This window comes from Aspergillus eucalypticola, assembly GCF_003184535.1.
Source record: "Aspergillus eucalypticola CBS 122712 chromosome Unknown BO83scaffold_30, whole genome shotgun sequence".
Taxonomy (NCBI): Eukaryota; Fungi; Ascomycota; class Eurotiomycetes; order Eurotiales; family Aspergillaceae; genus Aspergillus; species Aspergillus eucalypticola.
Window position 1 is genome coordinate 431,574 of NW_020290304.1, and position 19,245 is coordinate 450,818.

General features: G+C 50.4%; 8 protein-coding genes across 8 annotated transcripts; 7 read left to right on the plus strand and 1 right to left on the minus strand.

Moving 5' to 3' along the window:
- The first annotated feature begins 156 nt into the window (after positions 1 to 156).
- On the plus strand, positions 157 to 2,529 carry atfA (bZIP transcription factor atfA). Its single transcript, XM_025526161.1, has 3 exons — positions 157 to 488; positions 924 to 2,076; positions 2,129 to 2,529. The coding sequence occupies exons 1-3, from the start codon at positions 386 to 388 to the stop codon at positions 2,430 to 2,432; spliced, it is 1,560 nt and encodes a 519-aa protein (XP_025384094.1). The 5' UTR covers positions 157 to 385; the 3' UTR covers positions 2,433 to 2,529.
- On the plus strand, positions 2,495 to 3,084 carry BO83DRAFT_139929 (uncharacterized protein). Its single transcript, XM_025526160.1, has one exon. It carries the CDS (start codon positions 2,626 to 2,628, stop codon positions 3,013 to 3,015), a length of 390 nt encoding a protein of 129 aa, XP_025384095.1. The 5' UTR covers positions 2,495 to 2,625; the 3' UTR covers positions 3,016 to 3,084.
- Positions 3,085 to 3,599: 515 nt separating this feature from the next.
- BO83DRAFT_369183 (tubulin gamma complex associated family protein) lies at positions 3,600 to 6,982 on the plus strand. Its single transcript, XM_025529849.1, has 3 exons — positions 3,600 to 4,883; positions 4,937 to 5,202; positions 5,236 to 6,982. Exons 1-3 carry the CDS (start codon positions 3,608 to 3,610, stop codon positions 6,805 to 6,807), a joined length of 3,114 nt encoding a protein of 1,037 aa, XP_025384096.1. The 5' UTR covers positions 3,600 to 3,607; the 3' UTR covers positions 6,808 to 6,982.
- A 458-nt stretch (positions 6,983 to 7,440) lies between these two features.
- Positions 7,441 to 10,685, plus strand: BO83DRAFT_322336 (N-terminal nucleophile aminohydrolase; the record flags this gene model as incomplete). Its single annotated transcript, XM_025527892.1, has 5 exons — positions 7,441 to 8,689; positions 9,687 to 9,746; positions 9,866 to 9,960; positions 10,020 to 10,232; positions 10,299 to 10,685. The coding sequence occupies 5 exons, from the start codon at positions 7,441 to 7,443 to the stop codon at positions 10,683 to 10,685; spliced, it is 2,004 nt and encodes a 667-aa protein (XP_025384097.1).
- A 1,863-nt stretch (positions 10,686 to 12,548) lies between these two features.
- On the plus strand, positions 12,549 to 13,512 carry BO83DRAFT_140078 (uncharacterized protein). Its single transcript, XM_025526162.1, has 3 exons — positions 12,549 to 12,851; positions 12,919 to 13,316; positions 13,379 to 13,512. Exons 1-3 carry the CDS (start codon positions 12,839 to 12,841, stop codon positions 13,505 to 13,507), a joined length of 540 nt encoding a protein of 179 aa, XP_025384098.1. The 5' UTR covers positions 12,549 to 12,838; the 3' UTR covers positions 13,508 to 13,512.
- A 1,578-nt stretch (positions 13,513 to 15,090) lies between these two features.
- BO83DRAFT_455164 (uncharacterized protein) lies at positions 15,091 to 15,977 on the plus strand (the record flags this gene model as incomplete). The annotated part of the gene is made up of 1 exon (XM_025537012.1): positions 15,091 to 15,977. Exon 1 carries the CDS (start codon positions 15,408 to 15,410, stop codon positions 15,975 to 15,977), a length of 570 nt encoding a protein of 189 aa, XP_025384099.1. The 5' UTR covers positions 15,091 to 15,407.
- Positions 15,978 to 16,304: 327 nt separating this feature from the next.
- BO83DRAFT_440754 (glycoside hydrolase family 18 protein) lies at positions 16,305 to 18,733 on the plus strand. The gene is made up of 8 exons (XM_025536284.1): positions 16,305 to 16,353; positions 16,436 to 16,664; positions 16,760 to 16,860; positions 16,940 to 17,193; positions 17,253 to 17,282; positions 17,352 to 17,401; positions 17,455 to 17,515; positions 17,591 to 18,733. Exons 2-8 carry the CDS (start codon positions 16,476 to 16,478, stop codon positions 18,247 to 18,249), a joined length of 1,344 nt encoding a protein of 447 aa, XP_025384100.1. The 5' UTR covers positions 16,305 to 16,353; positions 16,436 to 16,475; the 3' UTR covers positions 18,250 to 18,733.
- Positions 18,388 to 19,098, minus strand: BO83DRAFT_381932 (ubiquitin-ribosomal 40S subunit protein eS31 fusion protein). Its single transcript, XM_025532107.1, has 3 exons — positions 18,991 to 19,098; positions 18,649 to 18,929; positions 18,388 to 18,581 (listed from the first exon to the last, which is right to left on the minus strand). Exons 1-3 carry the CDS (start codon positions 19,082 to 19,084, stop codon positions 18,492 to 18,494), a joined length of 465 nt encoding a protein of 154 aa, XP_025384101.1. The 5' UTR covers positions 19,085 to 19,098; the 3' UTR covers positions 18,388 to 18,491.
- Between the last annotated feature and the right edge of the window lie 147 nt (positions 19,099 to 19,245).

Consider the following 19,245-nt stretch of genomic DNA (forward strand, 5'->3'; position numbering starts at 1 on the left):
GACTACGTCACAACTTTTTCCTTTCCATTCCCCTTCCTCTCCAACACGATCTACTTCTGTCTGAACTGCCGTGTACTCGCTCAGTACAGGCGTTTGCGCTGCAGTATCTCCAGCTCTCCGAAGCATCAACAACTTATCGCGTTTTACTAACTTCAATCAACCAGCTTTGTCTCTTTTTAACTTCCCATTCCCGTGCCCCTCCAGTTGTTTTTTTTCTTGTTCAGCGTCCGTCCCCGTCCTTATTCTTCTTCGTGTCCTCGCCACTTCCGTCCGCTCGCTTGGCTATTTTTTACCCTTACATCCCCGGGGTCACCTGTCGACCTCCCTCGATCTAATATATCGACACCAACCGAAATATCTCCCCCCTCCTCCTTTCTTCGCTATTATGTCTGCGGCTGTTACTTCGACCGTTTCGACCAGTCTAACTAATCATACCGATACTCGTAATTCTTCCCCAATGGATGCGAAAAAGGCGGGTCTAGACGAAGGTGAGTGAGTGTTGTGCATCTTTTAAGAAGAAAAAAAACTGTTTCGATCCTTCGTTTTGCGCGCGCGCGGAACTCTGGTACCTCCCATATTCCAAACTCCCGAATATCTGCTGTATCTTGCACTTCCTTACTTCATCATCGACCCTTGACCTGTTCTGGCTTGGTTGTACGCCACTGTTCCCCCAAATGTTCTGTTGACTACCCGCCGCCGTCGGGATGACCTCACAATTGGCGTCATCGATGGGGGTCACTGTTATCAGATCCCCTTCCTCTCAAACTTCGGCCTGGACCGCCTTATTTGGCCAACCTCTTTCTACCTACCCCTGTTTCAGATAACCTCACTGTCGCGTACTCCATCATCATCATCATCATTATTATCATTATTACTATTGTTGTTGGTCGTCATACTAACGCGCACATCTGCTCCGGATACAGACTCCCGGGCGACCTCTTCGGATCTCAAAGATACCAAGCCTGATGTAGATCCTCAGGCCTCGTTGGCGCCGCCTCCGCGACCAGCCATAACAAGCGCGACTGATACTCCCGATTACTTTAATTCCGTCCACAACCCTTTCTCTCTGGAACCCAATCCCTTCGAGCAATCTTTCGGCAGTGGTGGTTCCTCGGGCGAAACACCCGGAAAGTCGATCCTTCCTCCTGTTGCAGCACTTACTTCACCTGCCCTGCCGGGCACAAGTTCTGCCGGCGGCGGCTACGGCTGGTCCAACTCTCTGCGCTCCGGGCCGCTGAGTCCTGCTATGCTCGCCGGTCCGACTGGCACTAGCGATTACTTTGACAGTATTGGCAGGGGTTTCCCTACTCCTAACGAGTCTTCTCTTCGCACTGGCTTGACACCGGGCGGAGGGGGGTCTATGTTTCCCGCTCCTAGTCCAAACTCTCAGGCACTTCTGCAGCAATTGCAGAGTGGTGGTGCGACACCGTCGACTATCGAGTTCCACCGTACTGCTCTCAACGCTGCCAAGAAGAACAGCTTAGGTGGTCCAACCTCTAACCCCACTTCCGAACCTGATCCAGCCACGCAAAACTCCAATATGGATATTAAGCCGAACCAACCTGCAGGTTCCGACCCATTCGGTCATCATGACGCTGCCGATGCGGCCAACGGGCTTTTCATGCTGGCCAAGGGCGGACAGGCGAATTCCAATCAATTCGCTGTGTCGAACCAAGCTTCGATTCAGCCACAGAGTATTCAGGCCAATGACCAGCAACTTGAATCTGGCGCTGATAGACGTAACTCGCAAAACGTGAACGGTGTATCAGGTAGAGAGACCAGCGGCGACGCTTCGGACATGCAGGGTGAGCAGACGAAGCCTGCTGCCAAGGGCAAAGCCAAGAAGAACACTGGTTCCAAAGCCAGCACCGCAGGAAACAACAGGCGCAAGGCAGAAGATGCACCTAAAGGGTCAAACAAGAAGGCCAAGACGAGTAACGGGTCTGGTAGTGTTGAGCCTCCTTCCGATGTCGGGGATTCTGAAGATGATGAAGATGATATGAAGAGGAAAAACTCGACAGACACGAAGAAAATGACTGACGAAGAGAAGCGGAAGAACTTCCTTGAGAGGAACAGGTAAGATGCGCTGCTTCATTTTCGCGCAGCTATGTGCTAACGTGGATTGCAGGGTTGCTGCGCTTAAGTGTCGTCAGCGAAAGAAGCAGTGGCTTGCCAACCTTCAAGCGAAGGTGGAACTGTTTACCTCCGAGAATGATGCGCTTACTGCCACTGTCACACAGCTCCGTGAAGAAATCGTCAATCTCAAGACTTTGTTGCTTGCGCATAAGGACTGCCCAGTCTCCCAGGCCCAAGGGTTGGGTCCTCTCATGATGAATGGCATGTCGGCCGGATTTGATGCGCATCCATACAACATCCCTAACGGTATGATGCAACCTGGAGCACCTATCCCTGCTCAGGGGCTACGACGGTAATGAGTCCCTATGCGAGACCATGATCATCTATGATGGGTCGTGTTCATTCGGTTGAAGAACGGCCGATATTCTTTGAATTCTTTTTCTTGCGTCAGGAGTGCAGGCGCCAACGTGAGAGTGTGTGGCGCCTTGTCTGCCTGCTACCTCTTGCTCTTATTATTTGGCTACGCGCCACCGGCATGGATAGGTGTTAATGATGTATACGATTTCTAAAAACGGACGGCTGAATTTGAAGTGGAATGGGCATCACTTGATCACCAGAAGGTGCAAACTTGGCGCAAAAGCTTGGCTGCTTTCATTTTTTTCATCACTTGTTCTCTCTTTCTGTTCACTTCGACCCTCAAGAGCCCTCGTCCTGACTGGCATTTGGTACTTTCAGGCTAGGGTGGTGTATTGTGTACTCATTATCTTTTGCTTTCTCTTTTTCACTTCTGCTATCCCCTTTGCTATGAGGGCTTCTCTTCGTCTGTCTGATACTTGCGGGCCACTGGGTGTTTGCCTTCGCAATTTTTTTTGTTGCTGCGAAACACGGTACTGGGTGGCGTACTGGAGGCTTCTTGCTATTGTTATCTTTTCATGCTAGATGCCATTAAGCGTCTAGGGAATTTGCTGAGCTTGAATTCCAATTGATAATTCGATCAAAAACTGCGACACCTGTAAGAATGTGCGTGTTCAAGACAGTAGTCTGTAATGTACTTGATAGATCGACGGCCTGCAATTGGTGATCAGTAACGGCGTGCTTGGCAGGACGCGGTGGATTTAGGTTCAAACCGTACAAACGGGTCAAACAAGACAACAACATCCTTTCCATACGCGGGTCACCCAGTCTTCGGCGATGGGCTCCGATGCAATTGATACCTAAACACGTCAAACTATATGCCATAGTCACTACTTCCAGGTCTTCCTCTGACTGGTGCGGGACGCCATGCCCTAGACTCCGGAACTCCAGCGAATTGGCAGGTCATCCACTTGTGTTCGACCATTAACTTCTCGCCGCGTCTAACCTCGAAAGGCGGTATTCTGCGCCAGCCGACCTATAACCCATTGTCTCATGGTGGGCTGCGAGCTGTGAACTACACAAGAACAATTCGAACCCCAAGAAATAAAAAGTAAGGGTACCAATCCAAATACCGGAAAGCTCTACAATCGAGCTAAAACCAGACCCTCAAAGAAGCATGTCCACCCGCCAACCCGCGCGCCCGCGGCGCATCGACGACGCCCTCTCGCAGCTCGTCGACTCCCTTACCCCTCCGCTCTCATTTTCCGACATTGACGATGGTTACGCCGACGACGCAGAAGAAGCCCTCGCCGCAGCAGAAGAACGACGACACCAGGACATCCTCGAGCGGTCATGGCGCATCCTCGACACCTACACGAGCGCCGCCAACAACGATCCGGCCTCGCCGCCGGGCCCCGGAATAAACAGACGGGGAAGCTTAGCAGGCGGGGAGAACATCAACAACGCGTCGGACCTGATCAAACGGAAATTACTGCGTGAGAATGCAAGTCCCGATAAGGCGGTGCGGTTCTCGAATCTTTACTCGCGTCTGTTGACGCAGCCGGTGCTGTCGCAGAAGTGGGCTATCTTGTACTTACTTTATCGGCTCTCTGGGGCGGATGATCATGATGGGTTCATTATGGATGATGAGGTGTTGTTGGGGGCGAGGAGTCCGCCGGTCGAGCCGGCGAATTTGCAGAATGTGCTGTGGAAGGGGCAGAGGACAAAACAACAGGGTTGGGGTGCTGGTGATCAGTCGGATGAGGAGGGGCCGGCGATTAGTTCGTCGGCGTCTCAGTTGCCTGGGAGAATTGAGAGGAAGGCTTCGGTGCGACGGCAGGAGTTGTTTGCGGATAAGGAACGAGAGGCGGAGCTTGATGGGGGTTTGCAGACGACGGAGAGGCCTCGAGAGACTCGGGTTACTCGTAGTCGCGCGAATACTGGGGTGAGAGAGCCGTTCAGTGATGATCAGAAGACGATAATACCGGATCCTGGTCTGGAGAAGGAGCAGAAGCCTACGGGACCTTTGGAAGATGGGCTTCTTCGTGATTTACCGTTTAATTTGCAGGGCTTGTCTTCCTCCAATCTGCAGTTCTCCTCATCGTCCATCTTAAAATTGCCGCCGTCACTGCCGTTGCCCGTCGTTTCGCTTCTGAACTCTCTTGCAGAGCCCTGTCTGTTATATCGTGGTTTGTCGTCCTTTGTTGAGAGCTCGGGCGGTGGTCTTCTGAGCCAGAGCTTGCGTGCAGCTCTCTCAAATGAGCTCCGTTCGTATCTGGGCCTAGTTGCTACGTTGGAAGGAGAGATTCGACGGGCGTTGGCGGCACCCGCAGATCCCAATGATCCTAGAAGTGCCTCTAAGAGTGGTGTGACACTAAAGCGATGCGTTGTCTGGACGCGAGATGCAACTATGGCGCTGCGTTTGATGAGTCTTATTGTTGAGGAAGCTCAGAGTATGTGCTCCGATTGTGAATGGACTGTATGCAAGCTAACGTTTATATTGCAGACAAGAAAGGTGGTCAATTGATCTCTCTGATTCATGGCTTCTCGACTTCTCATGGCGACCCGTTTGTATGCGCTCTGGCAGAAAAGCTCCTCAACCATGTCACACGGCCCTTCTACGATATGCTCCGGCTTTGGATCTACGATGGCGAGCTGTCTGACCCCTACAAAGAATTCTTCGTTGTCGAGCCCGAGTTTAGGCCCAGTACGGACCCACGTCGCATTGCGACCAGTGTTTGGGAGGATAAGTATAAGCTTGACGATGAGATGGTACCTTCCATCATCACACAAGATTTTGCTAAGAAAGTTTTCCTGATCGGAAAATCACTGAACTTCATACGATATGGCTGTGGAGACTCGGGGTGGGTCGAAGCCTATTCGAAGGAAGCCTCCAAGGAACTGCGGTACGGCGATACGGCTACCTTAGAGTCTTCAATTGACGAAGCTTATAAGACTACGATGGCACGACTGATCTACCTTATGGACGATAAGTTCAAGCTCTTCGACCATCTTCGCGCGCTAAAGAAATACCTATTGCTCGGACAGGGCGATTTCATCGCCTTGCTGATGGAGTCATTAGCATCCAACCTCGACCGGCCAGCTAATTCACAGTACCGGCATACACTGACTGCCCAGTTGGAGCATGCTATTCGAGCCTCAAACGCGCAATACGACTCCCCCGATGTCCTCCGTCGACTTGATGCCCGCATGCTAGAACTCAGTCACGGAGAGATTGGCTGGGACTGCTTCACCTTGGAATACAAAATCGACGCCCCAGTAGATGTAGTCATCACACCCTGGGGCTCCACTCAATACCTAAAAGTCTTCAACTTCCTCTGGCGTGTGAAACGAGTCGAATTCGCCCTAGGCAGCACCTGGCGACGATGCATGACCGGCGCGCGCGGCGTCCTAGGAAGCGTCAACGACAAAGTCGGCTCGGACTGGAAACGAGCAAGATGCGTCATCGCCGAGATGATCCACTTCGTGTGCCAACTCCAGTACTACATCCTATTCGAAGTGATCGAAGCAAGCTGGGACCAACTACAAGCCTCCATCTCCAAGCCTGGCTGCACTCTAGACGACCTAATCGAAGCACATACCAAATACCTCAATTCCATCACCCACAAAGGCCTTCTCGGCTCCTCCACGTCCTTCAAAAGCAACACCACCTCCTCTTCCTCGACAAACCCCAAACAACAGCAAGAAGAAGGCTTCCTCACCCAACTCCACCAAATCCTCAAAATCATGCTCGCCTACAAAGACGCCGTCGACGGCCTCTATTCCTTCTCCGTCGCAGAATTCACCCGCAGACAAGAACTCAGCGCCAAAATAGAAACTCGCACCGCCCAAGGCCGCTGGGGCCTCACTGACCGCGATCTCCGTCGCCCACTTCGAGGCCACAAGGACTCCGTCTCCTCCTCTATGTCCCCCTCCGTCGCTGCTTACACGCCAAACCTCGCCGGTGGTGGTGGTGATGACTTCGGCATTGGCACCCCTTCTTCCCTCAATCCCCACGACCTTTCCGCAGACGACCATATGCTCGCTTCCCTGCGCGTCCGCCTCCGCGACCTCTCCGCAGAGTTCCGCTCTCGTCTCAACGTCCTCCTAGGCGACCTTGCCTACCAGCCTGACGTGGACATGCGGTTCCTGGGCGTCGTCATGAACTTTAATGATGTATATGAACCCGTTCGGAGACGCAGGACCGCGGGATCCAGTTCGCGTGACAAGGAGAGGGCGAGACGTAAGGCCGCGGTTGTTGCAGCTGCTAATGCAACTGCTGCTGCGGAGGGTAATGCATCGTCGTCAAAAGAGGCGAGGAGAGAAAAAGAGAGAGAGAAAGCGGAAAATAGCGGGACTGGGAGCGCTACTGGGTAATAAGTTGTAAATGTTTGTTGTGAGTCTTGGGCTGTAAATCTATCCCTCCCTCCCCTCACCCCACTAAGGAGGCTTTTTGGTCTGTCTCTGTTTGATTGTCTGATTTTGGTACGAGTTCATGGAGTCAAGGATGGAAGTATGGATGGCATGGTACGGGCTGAATGGGAACTGAAGCGAAGTGATAAATTCATAAAAATTCATAAAATGAGAAGTTATAACGATTTCATGTATAGTCAATCAATTTTACTAGAACCAATAGATTGTAAGAAAGTTACATGTCCCTCCCTTGTAATTAATTATATTCCTTACTAGATACTCCGTACTTTTGTAGTAGATAACCAAAGCGGAGATAAATCCAGATAAATCCACCCAAATTTTATTTTATCTCCGCACCCTCACGTGGAAAATTTCCCCAAAACTTTCTGGCGACCAGCGATCCTCAACCTCATACACCTAACTATCTTTTATTATTCACCACTAAACTACAAATTTGTCCTCCGTTGTACTCCCCATTGTTCTTATATTTGGGACAACGCGACTCATATACACTGAAAACTCTTGTTTGATTTTGTCTATTGCCCGGTCCGCGAAATCGATCGAACGATTCTTACTACGATACCGTCGCATCGCTCAATGTCGAGCAGCCCCCAAGAATCTCCACAACAGCACAAAGAACAACAACACATCCCGGCTTGGAAGAAGATGGGTCTGAAACTCAAGAACGCCAAGGATACGGTGGAGGCGACGGAAAAGAAAAAGGGAGATGTGGACGCTGGGGAAACAAATGTGGAGAAGAAGCATGATCGCAAGAAGAGCAAGAAGAGACGGCTTGAGAATGATGAGGAGGAGGAGGGAGAGGGTAAGGAGGTGAAGGAGGATGATGCGGAGAAGAAGAGAAAGAAGAAGAAGAAGAGTGTGTCGTTTTCGGAGGACGCGAAGAAATTGGATGGTGATGCGGACGATCAGGAAGAGGAGCAGGATAAAATGCAGGTTGATGCTGAGGGTAATGGTGATGATGATACCGGGGACAAGGCCGATGATGAAGGCGAGGGAAAGAAGAAGAAGAAGGAAAAGAAGAAGAAGAACAAGAAGCAGGACGGTTCGAATGATGCTTCATCCACCACGACACCGAGAATTCACGAAACGCCTATCCTTTCCTACCTGAGTCTGTACCACAAGCACCGGTCGGCGTGGAAGTTCCAGAAGAATCGCGAGACGCATCTCTTCAAGCATGTTTTGTCGCTGGAGCAGGTCCCGACGCTGTACAATGCGGCTTTGCTTGCCTATTTACAGGGGTTGAAGAGCGAAGGTGCCAAGTTGCGGTTGCGACAGATTGCCGAGGAGGTCATCAAGGCGGAGGTTGATGCGGAGGAGGATCAACCTAGTGCTCCTGCAGAGACGGAGGAGTCGAAGGAGGGCTCTTCTTCTGAGGCCAACGAGAGCTCCGCGGCGACGGATAAGGCGAGTTACGACAAGGCTGTTGGTGTCTTCCGGACGCGCTTGGCTGCAGGTCAAGAAGATATCGATTGTCAGGATGTTACTGCGCAGCTCAATGCGGAGACGCTGAAGAAGTACGAGAACAGGGCACGGGCCGAGCTCATTCTGTTTGCTGTTAACGGCACGCTGTTCAATTATCACAAGCCCAAGCCTGCTGCGCAGAAAGGAAAGAAGGGGGCTCAGGCCCAGCCTGGCAAGAAAAAGAAGAAGAACCGTACTGCTATCGTTGAGATCTCGAGCAGCAGTGAGAGCGAGAGTTCTAGCGACAGTGATAGCGACAGCGACAGTGACGATGAGAAGAAGACCAAGACTAAGCCTGCAGCTGCTAAAGCCTCGTCGTCTAAGGACAGCAGTGACAGTGATAGTGACAGCAGCAGCAGCAGCAGTGAGAGCGACAGCGATTCGGATAGCTCAAGTTCGAGCGACTAGCTGTGATGCCACTTTTGGATTGTCGGGTGCTCGTGCTTTCTTGTGTTCACACCACCTATCAATGACCTGCTGTTTGATCGTCATGTCACAAAAAAGCGAGATGTTTATAGAAGATTACATATAGACCATCATCATGTCCAGTTATAGACATCGCTATAGCTTGATCAACCACAACTCTGGTAGTTGCCTAACTGCTATTGCTAAACTGAATTTCATCATGATAAAAGGTAGATGAGTAGACTACTCGTAGTATAGTACTTTCTAAGTAGATGCAAGGCTCCTTTAGTGGGCCGATTCTATCTCTCTATGACAACAGCAGCCGATAATTTCTTCCCAACTAGTAAAAATGACTTCAAAACTTCTGGTAATATTCATAGAATGAATACTAGATCACAGCTAGGTTCAACGCCTTAAAACCACTCCATTTGTTTAGATCATGATGACAGTAGTACTACACTAGTATATATAGTATGAGGTAGCACCAAGATTTAAGTACTACTAATCACCGGTACTACTGATATCGCTCTAAACAGATTCCACGGCAGACAACATGAAAGACACAAAGACCAAAAGTCGAGAAGAACAATTTTCAATAGTTGAAGGTAGCTCAATACGTAGTTGATCGTTGAGCGATGATAGCTGAGCGGCACAATGATGAAGCCGTGAAGGCGGTGACGCTGGAGCTTACTCAAACGGGGACCCAAAGCTTAGAGCTCCGGCCAGGCACCCTCTGGCACGCGTCCTCTGCTAACGTCCCTCCTCCCTCGTCCTCGATCCTTCATTCCCCCATCTCGATTCCATTTTCATTTTGCTATAAGACTATTTAACTTCCATTGTAATCTCGAATCGAGTTTGATATACCACCGCCATCATGTCTGGTGAGACTTCCCGGACCCTCTTGACTGAACCGGCTTCCATGACTTCATCGATAAACTGACAACCTCTGTGATCAGGAAGTGCATATGACAGACACATTACCATCTTCTCGGACTCGGGTCGTCTGTACCAAGTTGGTAAGTGATCCTCTCTTCATTAGCACCGCCTCTCCCCGACGACCTTCGAAGTACTCCGATCACGGACCACGTTAGACCATCAAGACCGCCTACTCACCATTGATGCCCTCGGCGCTTAGAATATGCCTTTAAGGCTATCACCTCGGCCAACATCACCTCGATAGGTGTGAAGGGCAAGAACTGCGCTGTGGTTCTGTCCCAGAAGAAAGTTGCTGTAAGCTCGTCCCCGCCGCCCGAGACGGCCTGTCGGTCATCCTCTGATAAATATACCAGGACAAATTGATCGACCCCTCCTCCGTTTCGTACATTTTCAGACTTTCCCCGTCAGTGGGCTGTGTGATGACCGGCTCCATCGCCGATGCGAGGGCCAGTGTTGACCGTGCTCGTGGTGAGGCGGCTGAATTCCGATACAAGTATGGCTACGAGATGCCCTGTGATGTCCTCGCAAAGCGACTTGGCAATATCAATCAGGTCTACACGCAAAGGGTAAGTGTCACCTGCTTCAGAAGTCTTGCCCGGGAAATTGGCTTATGGATCACGTTCACCCTCTAGGCTTACATGCGTCCCCTCGGAGTTGCCACTACCCTGGTATCCGTTGATTCGGAGAAGGGTCCCCAGCTTTACAAGGTCGATCCTGCCGGATACTATATCGGATATAAGGCGACTGCATCTGGACCGAAGCAGCAAGAGGCGATCACTTACCTGGAGAAGAAGCTGAAGAACAAGGAGTACGCTGACGGCAGCTGGGAGGAAGTGGTGGAGCTGGGAATCACGGCTTTGAGCAATGTGCTGAGTGTCGATTTCAAGAAACACGAATTGGAGATCGGAATCGTGGGAGGGCCACGAGCAGATGGCCAGGAAGGGACAGACATTGGTTTCCGGAGTTTGACGGAGGATGAGATCGACGAACGACTGCAGGCTATCAGCGAGAAGGACTGAGCTGGGTTTCATTGTTTTTTACTGGGAGCATCCATGTTGGTAGACGCAAACGATCGATGAACATCATTACTTTACTCTGATGCCATGAGCTGGCCTGTGTCTGACGAAACTTTATTCCCCATCCTGGTCGGTTGACTTGCTTTTTGCACCGCTGTTGTACTTGGCACCCAAAACCTGGAAAGCCCCCTTGCAGCTACTGTAACCGGGGCTCCTGTATCGGAAAGACCCGTCGCCTGTTCCTCCGGACTGGTGGCGAATATGGGGATAGACAAGCACGGTGCGATAAAGTATGGTCTTTGCGATCTGACAGGCTCAGAGAAGGAAGTTGCTTATCTGCACGTTCCATGCTGCAGCACTTTGTTACTAAAGAAAGGAACGGCGGTACCGGGATTATCCATGCAGAGCAATGTCAGACGTCTACTGCTATGAAGTATTGAGCGTGCTCTCTGCAAGCTTTAGCCCTCGATGGGAAAGCAATCTCTCCGGGCCAGCGTTTTGCACTGAAGCAACGTTGACCATGCTCATTGGAGGAGCAAGATGAAACTTGCCACCAAGGAGGTCGGGACGGAGATACTACTACTAGTACTGTTCGTATCCTGCAAGTAGACGTGAAGTGACAGACAAGGAAGGAGAGAGCAACAGCCCCGGATGAACGACGGGAAGGAACTAGTAGAATTCCGTAGTATGGAGTAGTAAGAACCAAGTCAATGGTGGATTGCGCGAGTAAACTTCAAGCCTGAGGCTGCGGTGTTTGCTTTTCCATTTTCAGCTGGTTTACTCGCCTCTTTGTGGCTGAGCTGGAAGTTGTGGCTTTCGCGGTTTCTTTTTGGCCGCCGTTCTATCTTTGTCCATTTTGCTTCTTTTTTCTTTTTGATTTTTCTCGTTGTACTCTGCTCTTGACGCCCTTGCCTGTTCGCCCTGGGACCGAACGGTGCCTGAACCTAAACCGAGTCAGTGTCAAAGCCAATTTTTGCGAGGATTTCCCTGCACTGGCACTCGATTATTCCCTTCTTGTCGATATCTCCGTCCCAATTTGCAGCTGATGTGAACTATGAATCACTAGGGTGTGGCGTTTACCGAGGGTGGATGACCCTCATCCCAGCTGGCAGTAACTCGCACTTCCCACTTACATTCTCTTTCGTTTTTTTTAGTGTGTCTTTGACAACCTAGAGTCCCACTACTTACTCACTAGGATTAGACTAACTAATCATGCCATGGGTTGATGGTCCATCTGCTACATGCTTGCCCGTCTCCACCCAATCTGCAAGATGAACCAAGATCCAGCACTTTCCCCTAAACCCCAAAAAAGTCAAAATATACTAAAATAATTCATAATAAAATTTTCATTGTGGCTTTATCGGTTTTCCCACTGGTGTGGTCCTTCTGTGACACATGCGGCGATGTATCACCCTGTCCACCTTCTCCACCCACAAGCCGGTGGAGTCTCTTTCTCTCTGCCCGGCCCCAGTCTTGAATATCGTTTCTAGTGTTGATTTTCTTTTCCCCAATATTCCCACCCCTGCGTTGACTGCTATCGCCGAATGCCGTGACCCAGTTTTGTGTATCTCTCATTTCCCTTATGCATATGCAGACCCATAAGCATTGATCCCCCTACCTGGACCAGCTGCTTAGCGTCGCGCTTAGATATCAGCCTTAGATCCATTCGCCGTGGGTGGACATCCCAGGCCCTTTCGGACACATGGCTCTCATGGGGCCCGTTTCCTACTATTGATCCACAATGGGTGTCATTATCCAGCTGCAGTCCCTAGCTGTGATGTCCTCCTTTCTCCATCAGCGTCCGTCAACGCAGCCAGCCACTACTGATGATGATGATCCTCTTTCACCATGTTCCCCATCGCCGGGCTGATGGCCCATGGTCATTCAAAGTATCCATGGCTGAACGTTAAGCTTAAAAGGATATCCCACCCTCGGCCTTCAGATAGTAATATCATACAAGACATTAGAGCTCGATTCAACAACAATTTAAAGGTCGCCTTGTCTCTTCTAGTCAATTGACTTGACCGTTACTCTAGCACACTCAATTCTTTCTCTCCTCTTGGATATAGTTCTCTTGAGTGCCTTTTGTTGCACCCTTCATCTCTACATACCTTTAATCACTTTTCGGAGGCAACTTCAAGTTTACTACACTTGCAATGGCTGACGGACGTAAGTATTCGACTTCTTCACTTTACCACACTACCCTGGAGTCGTCAATGGCATTGACATGTTGTAGTCAACGAAGCACGTGCCCTGCGTGTGGCCGAAATCATCAACGACTACCGAACTCTACTTGTGCACATCTCTCAGCAGAACGTCCAAATCCCGAGTGCAGAAGCCAACGAAGAGGGCTACAAGACGATCAGAGAAGGCCTGGCTGCCGCCCAGGCGTTGATGTCGTCGAACTACAATCCCAGCATGACACCTGCTCAGTCGAACGTGGAGACGGAGAAGGCGGAGTTGCAAAGAGTGATTCTTGACGCCAGTGCCCGTCGCTTTCAAGCCCATCGTATCTACCTTCGCGTGGCAGCCGCCAGAAGATGGGCTATCAACCGTCAGAACATCCTGCGCGGACAGCAACCTGGACCTCAACACACTGCTCAACTTAAGACTGTGAGCAACACGTTCCGACAGGTGAGCAAAACCCTGAGCATTACGATCATTGAACCATTGGCTGACCCTGAATACAACAATAGGAAATGGCTCAAGTGACAGATCAATACGTTGTTGCTGATCTCCGGGCTGCAGACACGCGGGCAGGTCATTGGCTTGCCGACGATCCTTCCCTGCCAGTGATCCTTACCTGGATCCGTTCTCACCCGTGAATTGCTGGGCTCACGATGTGCAACTTACTATACACCTGATTCTTTCGGGACGACGAGAAGTTGTTGTGTATGGATATATGATGTTCTGAATGGTTTTCGGGCTTACAGCACCAATTTGCTTGGTTATTTCGGTATACCCTTGATGTGGGCGGTTTGTTATCCGCAATTTTGGGCGCAGGTCGCTCGTCATGCTCTGTTTTCTGGAAAAGAAAAGCAGTTTGATTCCCTATGATACGTCTATTCTGTTCGGTTATACTTTTTCTTCTTTGCATTGGCTCTTTTCGGCTTTCATGTTGATCTGCTACTTTGTTCGGTTTCTCTTCATGTCCTGATATCCCCCTTGAATTATGGCTTACGCTAGATGCGATTTAATTGGATATCCCCCCGCGAGAGTCAATTTACTCTATTTTTGTTTCTCAATGTGCTTCATTTTGGTAATTATTTCCCTAAATTGCCTTGGAGTTGCTCCGAGCAGCCAGATTATTTTGGGACTATCGATGCAAGTATGCAACCCAAGGCAGGGATGTTGCTGCCTTAGCGGTAGACTAGTGCGACTCCGACACTTTCCTCATTATTGACGGATCAATTTTCCGCTCTGCAAAGCTGAAGCGAACAATCAATCTATCGGTGATAGTACTTGTTAGTACTTGGCATGTTACGAATTCCTCCTAGCCGAGGGAATTGGTACGACCAAAACCATCCACATGGGCAACGGTCTACTTCTGCGACACGCCACAATGATGTCGAAAGAGAAGGATGATAGCGCGTGGCTTGCCAGTCGTTTCCTGTCAAGCAGTCGGCAAGCCCGCGCTGTGGACCCGGCGGGTTAATGTGGAGAAAGGGGAGAATGTTCGAATAATTATTCAGAATTTTTGAAACGGGAACCTTTGAGTTTGCTCGGAATAGTAGTAAGTTCCAGTTTGTCCACATGGCTAGGGTTGATGCGGGAAACGGCCTACCAGCTGAATTGCTGGAGTCGATTTTTTCTCATTGGCGTCAAATTTACCGTGTCGAGGGGCGAAACGCTCTGGCGGGAGCGACAGATAGACACGAAACGAAATCCTCACGTTCGACTCATCCAATGACAGCCGCCGGAGTTACCGAAGTGCTGGGTCGCTGCTAAAATCTTGGGTGCAGCTGGTCGAGGACATCCCAGCTGAACTGGATGGGGCGGGGAGGATCCATTGCTGCATGCGCCCGGAAAACGAAATGGAGAAAAGAAAAAACAATTTAGGGAATGGCCTCTGACGCAGATGCACGGCGGTTCCCTTGAGATCTGTCCATTCTTCTCAACCAGTTTGAAAAAATTTTCATCGCATGTCAGTTTCTGATTTGGCAGATCTGCTCCAAATTGCAATGCTGGTGGGTTCAAACTGTGGCCATGCAACCGTGCCCTGCAGTAGCTTAAAGTCCCACGCGCCAATCAGTGCCCCGGCTGTGCGATAGAGGCAAAGGTTTCAGCTGAGAAGGTCCTGGAAACTGATCCACTCGGTCGCTTTCACGTTCTTAATTCTTCTGAATCTGTTTCCTGGTCTGGTTTAGGGCTTTCAGTCACTGGCGAGGCGGGGATCCCGTCGGACTTGCTGCCGCTCACTGATCATCTTTCCCGGATGGACCCTCTTGTTTTACGATCAAGGTGATGACTACGTATCCTGGTCCTAACTAACTAATTTAGTCAACTATCTATTTAGTGACTGGGAGTTGATGTCCGTTTCGGTCGTCGATGGGTCCCCAAATCTAGGCCACGAGGTTGCAGGATTAGTGTCATCTGTCACGTTCGGCCAGGATCATGGTACAACGGTGAATGCTCATTCCTTAGTTTCATTTCCGCTATTCCTCTCATTCGACCGTGCCTCGACAATGCTTTCTACTCGTTACAGAACTAATAGCTACTACCACTATGGTTGCATCTACCCCTGTCTCCCCGTGCCTCGATCTTGACGAGGATGAGACCGGTAATCGTGATGGTCTCCATAGTCCAGAACAAGCGAGATGCATCATGCGCGCGCGCTCCCACCTCGCAATGGTCTGGTCGGAGCAAGTCATTCAGTGCTCCCTTACGTGGACTATACTTTTGAACTACCGCTTCATCACAGAGCACTGGACCATAGAGTTCCTGCTACTTCGATGTTACCCACGGTCATGCCGGACGTCGGGAAGTTGTAACCTCAGCTCCCATGATATCTCCGGAGACGTGAACTACCCCGAGATACATCATGCGGTTGTAAATATCCCCTTAGGAATGTCATCTGAACTGAGATGCACCGGGGACGATCTATGCAAGTCTGGGGATTGGATTGTCGAACCAAGATCCCTCCCCGATAGCCGATCTCCTTGTTCTCGTGACAGATACTCAGGCACAGATCACTTGAGGAGTCTTAAGCGTCCCCGCTTTGTTCTACCCGGTCTAGTCTCATCTATCCTCCCCTCGATGAGAAGAATCAAGGAAGCACACGATATAGTGTCGTAGCCATGGAGAATTATACAGCCAGGAAGACTATGTTTTACAATTCAGAGCATGGCATGGTCAGACAAGAAATGACCGACGCCACCAACGGCACAACTTGTGTTTCAAGAGGACTTCACAAGCCGAACATGACAGATTTCTATTCACCGAATAGAGATATAAATTCGGGATCCTTCCATTAGACTCCTGGAGTAGTAGATGCCCATCAGCTTCCTGAAATCCCAGTCAGCCACATTTTGATGATCACATAAGCGCAGACCACCTGTCTCCTGCAGCCACAGTTGCACCGCCGCGATTGACCCTGAGCCAATCAGAAGTCCGAACTGCTGTTATTTATATAGTGTACTTAGTACCATACAGGAGAGGTGACCTAAGGCAGGTACAATCATCCCACCCCCCCCCCCCCCCCTGCTGCATCGTTCGTTCCTTCCGACTGACTCTTCCCGGGTTTTGTTTACCAGCCTCTTGCATGCTGGTAAGTGCTTTTGATTCTTGCCGACCATGGCTTTCTCGCGATTGATCCACTGTCTCGTACTTCTCTTCGTTGTTCTTATCCTTTCTGCTCGGTACTTTTGGAATGACGCAGCTGTGCTTCCGCTCCAGCCCAATCCTGCACCTACTACCGACACGAACGCTACCATCCCAGCCATGTCTTCTGGTCTGAAGTCCGTGGCCTACTTCGTCAATTGGGTGAGAATGAATGCACTCGATCTTGGCTGCCGTATCCCAACCCGACACGGGAGGCCAGTCCACCCGTATAGTAGTAGTTCTAATGCCAATGCTAGGCGATTTATGGCCGCAACTACAATCCTCAGGACATTCCGGCCGACAAGCTGACTCATGTCCTATACGCATTTGCCAACGTTCGCCCGGACACTGGTGAAGTGTGAGCTCTCTACTTTTCTGCAGCACATGGCTGATCACCCCCTTGCCACCGGATCAGCCGCACTGACTTCTCGCCACAGTTATCTGTCCGACACCTGGTCGGACATTGAGAAGCACTACCCCACAGACTCCTGGAATGACGTCGGTACCAATGTCTATGGCTGTGTTAAGCAGTTGTTCTTGCTCAAGCAGCAAAATAGGAAGTTGAAGGTCTTGCTCTCCATTGGCGGTTGGACCTACTCTCCCAATTTCGCTCAGGCCGCTAGCACTGATGCTGGCCGCACTAAGTTTGCTGAGACTGCAACTAAATTGGTCACTGATCTTGGATTCGATGGTATGTGACTGGATTGTGACAATGCGTGGGAAATGATTCGCTAATACTGGTGACTGCAGGCATCGATATTGATTGGGAGTACCCCAAAGGTTAGTGTCTGGGATTGTTGGGGAGATGAGTGACCAGTTAGATGTGGATACTAAGACGACCACCTACAGATGATACAGAAGCGCAAAATATGGTTCTTCTGCTTCAGAAGTGCCGAGAGGTGAGCTTTCTCCTCGATCGTATTGCGCGCACGCATGCACTAACTTTGTCTAGACTCTGGATGCAACTGCTGGTGCGAACAGGAAGTTCCTTCTCACTATCGCTTGTCCAGCTGGTAAGTGGATTAATATTATTTGTTTCACTCGGGGCGAGACCCAAGTTAGACCCAGTGAATGCTGATCTCATGTAGGTCCTGCTAATTACACCAAGCTCAAGCTGTCTCAGATGACGCCATACCTGGACTTCTACAACTTGATGGCCTACGACTATGCTGGAAGTTGGGACACTGTTGCTGGTCATCAAGCCAACTTGTATCCTTCGGCTGACAAGCCAGCGTCGACGCCATTCTCAACCAATGAGGCAGTGAATTACTACATCCAGAAGGGTGGGGTCCCCTCGTCCAAGATAATCCTGGGAATGCCGCTGTATGGGCGTGCCTTTACCAACACTGATGGACCCGGGACCGCATTCTCGGGGGTCGGACAGGGAAGCTGGGAGCAAGGTGTCTGGGACTACAAAGCGCTGCCCAGAACAGGAGCCACTGAACATGTCGATGCCAGCCTGGGTGCATCCTGGAGTTATGATTCCACGGCACGCACCATGGTTTCCTACGACACTGTGGCCGTGGGCGAGATGAAGTTGGACTATATCACCAAGCTTCAGCTCGGCGGTGGCATGTGGTGGGAAACCAGCGGCGACAAAGGAGGAAAGACGGCCAACAAAGCTGACGGCAGTCTGATTGGAACCTTCGTGGAAGGGATTGGAGGCGTGTCAGCCCTCGACCAATCGCAGAATGTGCTCTCCTACCCTGAGAGCAAGTACGACAACCTAAGGAACGCATTTCAGTAGAGCGATTGATACCCTCATTATCTATCAGTTTAGTTGAGCAGGCTTTTCTCATTTACATGTAGGTTGTCTACGATTAGGTAGTTGAATTGAGAGCGGTTTCGAATTTTTTTCATTTCTCATTGCTCGGGCACTATGGGACGATCAAAGCGCACACGTCCCAACCTCATCCACCATACATTCACGACCGACATTGCTAGGCGCTACCGGAAAGAAGACATGGCGAGACGATCGACTTAGTCCATTTATTTGGACTCGTCGAAGACGTAGGTGAGGTGGCACTTTCCGCAGTACTGGCGGTTGTGCATAGCGGCCATGAAGATACCAGCACCGCACTAGGAGAGTTAAAGTTAGTAAGATGCGCCAACAGCAAGTTCAACCACAAGGCGGAATTAAACATACCTCCGGGGAGGGGCACTCGCGGCGAAGACGCTCGATCTTGCCATCACCGTCGACCTTGTAGTACTTGAGGACGGCAAGCTTGGTCTTCTTGTGCTTGTGCTTGATCTTCTTGGGGGTGGTGTAGACCTTCTTCTTGCGCTTCTTACCACCACCACGCAGGCGGAGCACCAGGTGGAGGGTGGACTCCTTCTGGATGTTGTAGTCCGAAAGAGTACGGCCGTCCTCAAGCTGCTTACCAGCGAAGATCAGACGCTGCTGGTCGGGGGGGATACCCTCCTTGTCTGAACATCATCATTAGAATATGTTCTAACTGGATTATGTAGGCCGTGTGTGTATGCTTACCCTGGATCTTGGACTTGACATTGTCAATGGTGTCCGAGGACTCCACCTCGAGGGTGATAGTCTTACCCGTAAGGGTCTTGACGAAGATCTGCATCTTGATGAAGGTCTGATTTGAGAGAAAATAGGTTGTTAGTTGATTATTCTACTGTTGTTTTGAGCAAAGATAGGGGTTGAATATCATCGGCGTTTCGCATCTCATCTTCGTTTCTTGGTCACATATTTTCGCCCCAGGGTTTTTTTGTATCTTGCGCGCTA